The following is a 10,102-nucleotide window of genomic DNA, read 5'->3' on the forward strand; positions in this document are numbered from 1 at the left end:
GCCCCCTGTATCAGGGCACAAGGCTAGAAGAGTTTTCTGATGTGTTTTGTTGTATCCCTGCTTAGAAGCAGTTCTAGCAGGTAGTCTTACACTCAGTGCATGGTGTCACAGGCTTCATCTTCAAAAGAGCTGACAAAATAAGTAACCAAAACTTACTGATGTTTTTTACAGACCAGTGCAAAATGACCACTTCAAAATCCCTTTTAGTTTGTACATTTGTCTTACATTGTCAAAGACATGAAAATATGTATCCTCTTAAGTCATACATGTTACTGTTTAAGTCGGAAAATGTTAAGTTGCATTCCAGAAACTGACTTTAGTGAAACATAGGAAAAAAGTAGACACATGACTGAGAAATCTTACCATTTCTGTGATCTGAGCTATACATAGTGAATTGCAAGTTTATGAAAATAAAAGCAACTTTAATAATCACAGACTGGAAGTTAAAGACAACAGTACGTGAGTAGTTTATATTAATTATCAAGACTAAAAAAATGTGTGGAAAGGGATGCCTTCATAAAATATGCAATTTCCAATATTGAGAGACATAATCATTGGAGAACTTGGCAAAGCAAAACACATACTGGAATGTTAAATCATGATCATCCACAGCTTGCTTCCTTTTGATTAAGATGCTCATAAAACTGGAATGTTAAATCATGATCATCCACGGCTTGCTTCCTTTTGATTTAGATGCTCATAACACACTGTATGAACTGAAAAGAGAATAACCACTCATTAGATGTATGACAGAGAACAAGTTTTTACTTTTTCTCCTACAATACTCATTGTTACTACACTTTTCTGTAAAGAAATTCAGCCCATGAATAGTAAAGCTTTAAAATACATGTGAAAATAAGCAAATAGTTAATAAAGCAAAGTATCTTCTTAATGATAACAACAATAACAAAAAATAGTACACATGGTCCTCCCCCCCCCATTCAAAAAAAAACCCCAATCCTCTAAACATCCAAATCCAGGATGACTTGAATCTCTTTTTACTGTACAAATGTGGCTAGGAAACCAAGACCCAGAAGCCTGACTGAGTGTGACTCATCCACCAGACCTCCATCAACCTTTTCCAGGAAAAATGCCTACCAAGCTCTAAAACAGAAAACGAGAAAAAAAAGTCACAGAAAATGATGCTAGCACGTGATGTCGTTTCTTGGATCTTGAACCACACTGGTTAGCAGTTCAGAAAAAAGTACAAAACATTTTATAGAAATCTGTAAAATACATTGAAAGCTTTTGAGACAATACTCGACAAGCCCCAGAACGTCTGGTTTCTCACTGCATATGTAGGGAAGATAAGCACAAACTCAAATCATTACTGGTGTCTTAAGTTTTTCTTTTGTTTTACCCTGGAATTTTAATAGATTCTTTAAAATGTACTTACATCATCATAGTGGAAGTTCACAAAACCCTGCTGAGTTGCATCCCTTCTTCTAAAGCATTCTGCAAAAATTCATTAAGAAAACAGAAACCAAGTAAGAAGAATTACAAATAAACAATTTTTTAAAGTGTACAGTACTTTCCTAAAATTTCCCATGTCACATGAAGGAAAACATGATGAAGAATACTGCAATTAATTCCAAGACTTACTTTCCCATTTGAAATTTTTCTGTTTATCATACACAAGCCTTTATGTTCTGTGAATAAACAAAGTTTCCCAATTTTTGTCACATTACTCTTCCAGTCTCTGGAGTAAACCCTGCATTAGTATAAGGTCATTTTTAAATGGGAATTTAAAAAATCCTGATCTATAATTGTCTGTAGACTATTGATAGCAATCTCTTTTGTAGTATACTAAAGTTGAACTTGAGATAAGTGAACAAACAGGTTTTATTAAATAAAAATATATTATGGGGACGACAGTAGCAAGGCTATAATCCAGCATACCAGTGAGAGCTCGGAGTTTCACACAGCAGGCAATGTAATCATCAAATGCAATCTTTCCTTGAGTGCTGTATCGCTTTGTGATTGCAGTCACAGCCTGTGGGCTCAGTCTAAATCCTATTTGAAAATAAAAAGTCTTATTTTGAAAAGCCAGGAAACTTAATAGAATCCAACACATTTTCATTGGAAATATCATGTGTTAGTTACTGCAGGATGATAACTGGGAAATGGTGTAAGTCAATGTCAGAAGCAAGAACATTTCACAACTTACCCATATTCATCAAAGCTTTCTCCAGTTCCTGACGATCCACTGTGCCACTTCCATCACTGTCAAAACTTACAAAGTGTTGCTTCCAGCCATTGACCACAGCCCAGAGTTCTTTAAACTCATTAAATCCCAGTGTGCCAGACATATCCCTCTGATTTCAAAGCTAAGAAAAACATTTTTTAACAAAACCACCAACAAAATGTGACCACATAAACAACTAAAAAAGGCATCTACACTCTGTAGTTAGAAACACTTTCTTGAAGGCCAATATTAATTGAATTTTACTATTACTAATTTCTCTTGTAGAAAACTAACTTAAAGTATCCCCCAGGCACAGATGGAGGTAATAATACCCAAAACTTAAGGTCAGAGAACCTCAGAGAACATGCTCTCCCCACTTCTTCCATGTGAAACCTGCTAAAGCCTTTTTCTTTTTGAATTCTACTTTCAGTTACACACTTCTCTTTAACCTGCTGCTACATAATTTTAACCAATTAAACATATAGCTGAAATAAAAACAGATGCCAAAGAAAAAATTGTTATAATATTAGTTCTCTCATATTCTAATCAGTTTGTTCAAGATGAGCTAAGATCCTTTCCAGTTTAATTTCTGCTTTTTTCTTTTTAAGGAGCAAAACTTTCAATTAAAGTTTTGGCTAACAAACCTCCAAAGATTCCAACCTTACAAGTATATCTAAGTCTTCCACAGGTCCTACTGCTGAATGCCATATACCATTCCATTAGATACTCAAACCTGATTCATTAATGGAACAGGATTTGTTCCATTAGATAGATTGTGTTCAGGCTACATACTACAAATGCTTAAAATTCATTAGGAAGGATGAGAAAGTGGAAAGTTGTCCTATTTGAAAAGCACAAGTGATTTGCACAATACTTTATTTTGGGCCACCAGACCTGACTGTTCATACATTCAATGGAGAAACAGTTCCCCAGGCTTAGAGGGATACCGCTTGCTGTAAAATGAGTGATCGCTGAGAGCATTATTTATTTACTATATCTTCATTTGCTAGAATTAGTGAGAATGGAGTTTTGTAGCTTACAATGATCACAAGCCTTAAGCCTTAAAGGCTGAATGGAAACCACTAAGCATTTCCCAAATGTTTTGGTGCTCTCTCTCATCTTTGCTCACATAATGCAAAAATGTTTACATTTCATATTGAAGGATACATCCAGCATTGAGATCATAAGTCTGCAAGTCTCTAAGTTGAAAGCTGTTAAAATTAGAAAAAAGGAAAAATAAATTATGTTAAAAGCATATTCTTCAGTTTTACCTAAACATAAAATTTAAGATTATAAATTTAAATTATATACTGATTATATATTATAATGTATAAACTATTATCTAATTGGTTCCCCTGTATACAGCCATACCATATTTTTCATCCAAGTAAGAGCCATTACTTGTTAGAAAAACTGACAGCAGACAATTTGGAAGCAATTCAAGTTGTATTTAAAACTAACTTGCTCTTATCTTAATCCACAACAGTTTTGGGTTTCAAAGTGGTCATTTATACTCCCCCTGCAATAGACACCACTTGAGCAAGCCAGTTTTACTCACAGAAGCTGTAAACTGAACAGGAGGTATCCCAGCAGAGGAGTCCTACCGCAGATTTTGGGCAATATCAAAGCTCAGTCAAACCAAAGCAAAGCATCTTTTTAAGAACTGTCTGTCCATTACAAAACAACTGCACAGCCCAGCAGAGTGGGGAACTAAGGAAGCTGAGAAGGCAAATCCTTGGCAAACAGAACTGAATACAGAGAATTTACATGTCCAAGGTATGGAAAGGAAACCCATTTGCCATGCAAAGAAAAAAACCCAGCTCTGCAGAAGGCACAGCTACACGTTTTCTAGGGAAGAAAAATTAGTGTGTTTTAGATTTGATTGTTTATTCAAATCATTAACTTACGTTTATATGCTCCTGCAATCCCTGACTGGGTGAGACATCTCTGTAGCTCATCAGCATCTATTTGTCCATCCTTTCGATAACAGAAGATGTATCAGCTATTAATACCCTCTCCCAGGCTGCTTATTCCCAGTACCCACTCCCTTTCCAGTGACATTCAATTAGTTATCCTTCTCAAGACATCCTCACAACTCACAAATATAAAAATTCCTCGGTTTTTTTAAATATTAAGTTGCTAGCACAACAAGCAAATGTGGAAAGCAAAGAACTTTGAAAGAAAAATGTAACAAACTCAAAAAAGATACCAATCCACATGGCTTGGAAAATGTCACACTTCTCACAAATCCTGCTCAGGGCCAAATAGAGAAAACAACTGCCAATTCATGGAAAGCAGCAAGCTGCCAGAAGTGGAGGAGGAATTCTAAATTTTATTCCTCACATTCCCAACATGAAGTTTGGTTCACAGAGAGTTTAAATTGATTAAGGAATGGAACATTACATCTATAGACATAAAAAGTGATGACACTTCTGCAAAGCATCAGAAGATGAAAAGCCAGGTCAGGGGAGGTTTAGGTTGGCTACCAGGAAAAGGTGTTTCACCCAGAGAGCGGCTGAGCACTGGAATGAGCCTCCCAGTGAAGTGATCACAGCACCAAGCCTGACAGAGTTCAAGAAGTATTTAGACAACACAACTGAGCACTTGGTTTGACTCTTGGGGTGTCTTCAGCAGGGCCAGGAGCCAGACTCAATGATCTTTGTGGGTCCCTTCCAACTCACCATATTCTGTGATTCTGTTTGCTGCAGCATCTTCCTAATTTTTTAACCCACTTTTGAAAGCTCTTTTTTTCAACAACAGAGATATGCTACTAAATGATATGGTGGGAACAGCACAGCCTGATAACTTTCAGAAATTAAGTATCATTGTTTATAAGACAAATAGTAAGTCTATGTTCAATGATTTTTGACAGGGACTGGAAAAAAAGGCAACAATGTTTTGTTTCCATGTAAAGTTACTGACAGATAAACCTGAATTTGCTTCCTATCTACTCCATCAGTCTAATTATACAGCTGTATTTTATACTTTATGTTCACGGGGGGTGAGGGGGGGAAGAGATTTGAAATAGCCATTAATATTAAGAAACTAATCTCTTCAAAGGCTTTGTACCTTCTGAAATAAAGATAGGAACTGCATAGCTTTAAAATAGAGGAAGATAGAAAAGCATGACTGTAATCAAGATTAAGATTACCAAAAATATGCTTGTCTTTTTTTGTTTTTTTTTTTTAGTAGAACATAAGCAGGTTAAATTAGACAATGCATATGAGCTTTGCAAACAGGTTAAAAAACAAATTATTACGTCCTACAAATTCAGACTCTAATTTGAATTTGAAACAATACTTGGTGACTTTCTTCTGTAAACAAAGAAAACTAATTCATCAAGTCAAAGACAAGATCTCTATTGTAAACTACATCAAAGAAAGCTCAGATAAAACATTAGATATTATATAGGCATAAAAACAACACAGCAGCAAACCATAACCAGAACATACTCATTCTACAGTAAGTACAGATGGATAACTGAGATGTAGCTTTTTACAAAGGTGCATGGATGGCCATAAAAGCAACTGATAATTTATCTGTTACATTTCACTGTCTCCTTAATGGGTTTTTACTTCTGCACAGCCACTGGTACCAGAAACAGACACCTCAGATTCCAAGGATAACTTAAAAAGCTACTGAGTTCATTTCAGTAAGGAATAATTACTACAAATAGAAAGCATTTCAGAGTGTTAACTTAAGTATTCTTAAGTGCTAACTTGATCATATCCATCAACCCACTGGTTCCCCAGCTTCCAGTATCCATGCCTCACTTGAGAAAGCTGGGCATGGTCTGTGTTTTGCTGAAATCCAGCTCCTGCCACCTCTTCTCCACAGTGCTGTTTCCTGTTTGCTGATACCTCCCCTTCTCTTTACAACAGGAGCTTATTAATTTGTCCAGCCTCAGCTACTGGCTCTGCTGCTGATTCCTGGCACACATCCAGGAGGCACCTGCACGCAGACACGTCTCAGCTGGCAGAGAAATTGTCAGCACATTCAGCAGAAAGAACTCAGCTCTGGGCTCCACCTTCTCAGAAAAGCCTCATTACACACAGGTCATTCCAGTGTTCTCCTTTACTACAAAAACACACGGTCTAAATATTTCCATAAGCAGTTAGAAGGAAGTAAGATATAGACTGCAAGATGCATTATTAATTCAAAAAAGTAACATAGAGAACAAAACTAATCTAAGTTATGGTGGGAATCTGAACATCAGCTAGTATTGCTGAATTTAAATTTTCATGTTGTGGTTGCATCTACCTGAGGATAGCAGATCCAAGAGCAGAATTTTAGATTTGCACACACCCTACAAGTGTGCAATAAATAGCTACAATATGGCAAACACGGAACTTCAGCTCAATAAACCTAACTTAATTGCTCCTAAACTCTGTAACACAGTTCAAAGAGCATGTATTTCTAGCAACATACATGATCATACAAAAACAATATATGCCACAAAATTACAGGAAAGAAATTAAAAATGCAGTGCAGAATGACAGGGAAGGAAAAAAAAAAGTTGTGAAAGCCTTTCCTCTAGAAGAATAATCACTCTATGTTAACAGTAAACCCAGATGCTGGCACAATGCATGATGCTTTTCCATTTGTGAGTCTATTAAGATCATGTAATGACCTCTTTCCTGTTATCATTTCCTGCTCTTAGCCAGGCCATCTCCACAGCCCACACTTTCCACTCTTTCTCTTTTCTTTGTCCTAAACCTGGCAGCATTCACCAGCCCAGAGCTGAGTCACAATTCAGTTACAAAACTTCATGCATCTATATATCCCTTGCATTTACCTATATAGGAAATAGAGGCATACATGTCTATGTTTGTGTATGTATGTATGTATTTGCACATACAATACAGAAACAAACAGCATTATTCAAATTATATAGTTCCTGTATGTATACAGCTATAACATAGACCAATACAGACATATATATATAGCAAATAGGCTAAGTAAAACAATTACAGATTTTTTTTTTTTTTTAACTAGAAACATCAGATTTTTTCCCTGGGGTATTGGGGCTGCAAATACTAGGCATTTCTCCTTCCAAAGATAGAGAGTATTCCTCAAAAAGAAAAAAAAATCCAATAAGTAAATAACATTTTATAAGTTTACCTGCCCCCCTACTGCAGCAAAATAACCATACAAAGGATCCTGAGCTTGTCCAGGGAATGCTGGTCCTCCTGGAGCTCCTCCATACTTTGGAAACAAAAAAGAAAATTAATTTTAAATCAGTAATTCAGTTAAGGATCTGTACTTATCAACATACGTTTTTATGTACACACCATGCCTTAAAAAAAAAAAAAAAAATCAAACCAACCAAAACCGAAACTCCTCACGAAAAAAATGCCCCAAACCAACTCTGAATTTCAGTACTGACATACTAAATACATAATGTATTGTAATGTAAGCAGATCAGTGTAAAACCTTGCACAGGAGCAATCGACTGATCTAGATACAGCCTGGTCTATCTCACCAAGGTTTCGTTTTAATTCTACCCCCAGCATAAAACGGCGTGCTTAAGAAACACTAAGGCACTACAAATTTTTTTTCCACTCCAGAAAAGTTGAGCAAAACAGATGTCTAGGGCAAATACATGGAAGAATACGTATTAAGTGTGAAAACCCTTAAAGAAAACCGATTCCTAAGTGAAAATCACGGAATGACACCCCCAGCACTGACTTTCTCCCCGGCAGCAGTTGCGGGGGAGGTGCCTCCTCCCTCCCTTCTCCGCAGCCCCGAGCTGGCGGACCCTGCCCGGCCGGGCAGACCGCGCCCGGCCCGGCTCCCGCCGCTGCCCCGGGCCCCGCCGGCCCCCTCGCCCCGCGGGCCCGGCCCCGCTCACCCCGCCCTGGTAGAACCCGCCGGGCGCGGGCTGCCCGGGATACGCCATCTTCGCCTGGCACCGGCTCCGGCGGCCCGGCTGCGCCCGGGAGCAACCACCCGCATACGGAGGGAGGGCGGCGACTTCCAGCCCCGGCCCTTCCCGGAGCCCGCGTCCCGCCGCCCCCCGGGCGGGGCAAGCGGCGACCTGCCGTCAGCAGGGCAGCGGGCGGTGCCGGGCGGTGCCGTCGGGAGGCGAGGGACCGCCCGCTCCGATCTCCTCCCCGCCGAGTTCCCCCTGCGGCGCGGTGGTACAGGCCCGTGGCCCCGCGGCGGCGTTTCCCGGCGCAGCGGGGCGGGGCGCGGCGCTGCCTGGGGCCCGGCGGGCGGACGTGGCTGTGTCAGTGCGGGATGCGGGGGGACGTGGCTGTGTCAGTGCGGGATGAAGGGGGACATGGCTGTGTCAGTGCGGGATGAAGGGGGAGTGGCTGAGTCAGTGCGGGATGAAGGGGGAGTGGCTGTGTGAGTGCGGGATGAAGGGGGAGTGGCTGTGTCAGTGCGGGATGAAGGGGGAGTGGCTGTGTCAGTGCGGGATGCGGGGGGACGTGGCTGTGTCAGTGCGGGATGAAGGGGGAGTGGCTGTGTCAGTGCGGGATGCGGGGGACGTGGCTGTGTCAGTGCGGGATGCGGGGGACGTGGCTCTGTCCGTGCGGCAGCGCTGAGGGCGCTGGCTCGGCGCTGCGGGCTCAGCTCGCCGGCGGCTCCCGGCCAGCAGCTCTCAGACACCCGCGGGAGGCGAGGCCCGTGGACGGAACCGCTCCGCGGAGGAGGAGGCGGAGCTGGAGCCAGTCCCTGGCGCATCCCGGGGCTCCGCGGAAAATGGTGTTCCGTGGCGGCTGTCACCCACTAAGGTGACAGGAAAGCTCCCGACATGTTCACCGGTGAATCGGTTGATGATTTCAGAACCACCGACTCGTGGTTTGCCAAAAGACCGCAAGACTCATAGACTCGGCAGTCGGTGCATCCGTATCGTGCATCTCAAACTCATCCTTACGTGTTCTCTGTTGGTACCGTTGCTTTTTCTTCAGAGCCGGGCCACCCGTCCCTGACCCCAAAGACACAGAAGAATCTGTATAATTTCCTTTGGGTCTGTAGCTCCAAATTCTGGAGTAGGAGCCGTGTCCCAGTGGAGAGAGGGAGCCCTGTTGCGTTCCGTCGGGGCCGCTCCGGGTTGGGGGATTACCGGGAGAGCACCGCCTTTGATGCAAGAGCCTCCTCCCGGCCGGCGGCGCTCCCCGGTGCAGCCCGTGGTTTTCTCCCGCTGACCGCCCAATACCCCAGGGAGCAGCATCAGCCGGAGCGGCCTCGGCTTGGTCTCAGCTGGTCTTGCGACTTTGCAAAACATAGAATTTCCCCCGTCTCCCAGTGAGCGCTATTTAATTCAGACGCAAGATGATGAAAAATCAGTTGCTGGAGTCTGTATGACTGAAACAGGTCTCCTAATAGAGACCTTGCAGGGCAAATGGTCTGCTGTCAGAAATCTGGAAGCACAACATTTTATTTTTTTTGTTTATTGACATAATTTCTGAAGAACATTATAAATTTGATTAAGACCTTAATTCATTTAAGTATGCTAATTTATAGTAAACTTTTCATTTAAAGTGAGTCACTTTTCTCAGCTTCTAAGTCATCCAGTAAACAGGACTTTAAGACATTTTCTATGTGGAATATATTTTATTATTTTAGCATTATTTGCACCTTAAAACTGCTAACAATTGCCAATGACGTGAAAACAAAACTGTTGTTCTGTGTAATTTAATAACCAATAGAGTTGCCAAATGAGACAAATAATTATTTAATGCTTTCATCACACAGAATAACATATATGAAGCTATGAAGCAACTGAGAAACAAAGTAGTGACCCTGTATAATTTCTTGGCTTAAGAAATACCTATCTCACAAGGGTATTTAACTAAGAGTGTTGATATCAAGCTGTGTGGTTGTCAGATAGTTGTTTTGACCAAACTTAATCACGTGCAGTGCAGGTTATTGCAGGCTCTGTGCTGAACTTTGTTAAACTACATATAT

The 10,102-nt window shown here is 41.2% G+C and overlaps 1 protein-coding gene across 1 annotated transcript; it reads right to left on the minus strand.

Moving 5' to 3' along the window:
• Positions 1-185: 185 nt before the first annotated feature.
• Positions 186-8,122, minus strand: SRI (sorcin). The gene is made up of 8 exons (XM_021551760.4): positions 8,037-8,122; positions 7,307-7,390; positions 4,093-4,162; positions 3,353-3,396; positions 2,168-2,315; positions 1,900-2,013; positions 1,397-1,455; positions 186-716 (listed from the first exon to the last, which is right to left on the minus strand). The coding sequence occupies exons 1-8, from the start codon at positions 8,082-8,084 to the stop codon at positions 690-692; spliced, it is 594 nt and encodes a 197-aa protein (XP_021407435.1). The 5' UTR covers positions 8,085-8,122; the 3' UTR covers positions 186-689.
• Positions 8,123-10,102: the final 1,980 nt, after the last annotated feature.

This window comes from Lonchura striata, chromosome 2 (genome assembly GCF_050655825.1).
Source record: "Lonchura striata isolate lonStrDom1 chromosome 2, ASM5065582v1, whole genome shotgun sequence".
In the NCBI taxonomy this organism is placed as follows: Eukaryota; Metazoa; Chordata; class Aves; order Passeriformes; family Estrildidae; genus Lonchura; species Lonchura striata.

Bases quoted from the DNA above. Each gene is read 5' to 3' on its own strand.
- SRI (XM_021551760.4), bottom strand. From the start codon at position 8,084: ATGGCGTATCCCGGGCAGCCCGCGCCCGGCGGGTTCTACCAGGGCGGG. The intron at 7,391-8,036 runs GTGAGCGGGGCC...TTGTTTCCAAAG, and splicing joins GCGGGTTCTACCAGGGCGGG to TATGGAGGAGCTCCAGGAGG. The intron at 4,163-7,306 runs GTAAACTTATAA...TGTTATCGAAAG, and splicing joins TTGCTGCAGTAGGGGGGCAG to GATGGACAAATAGATGCTGA.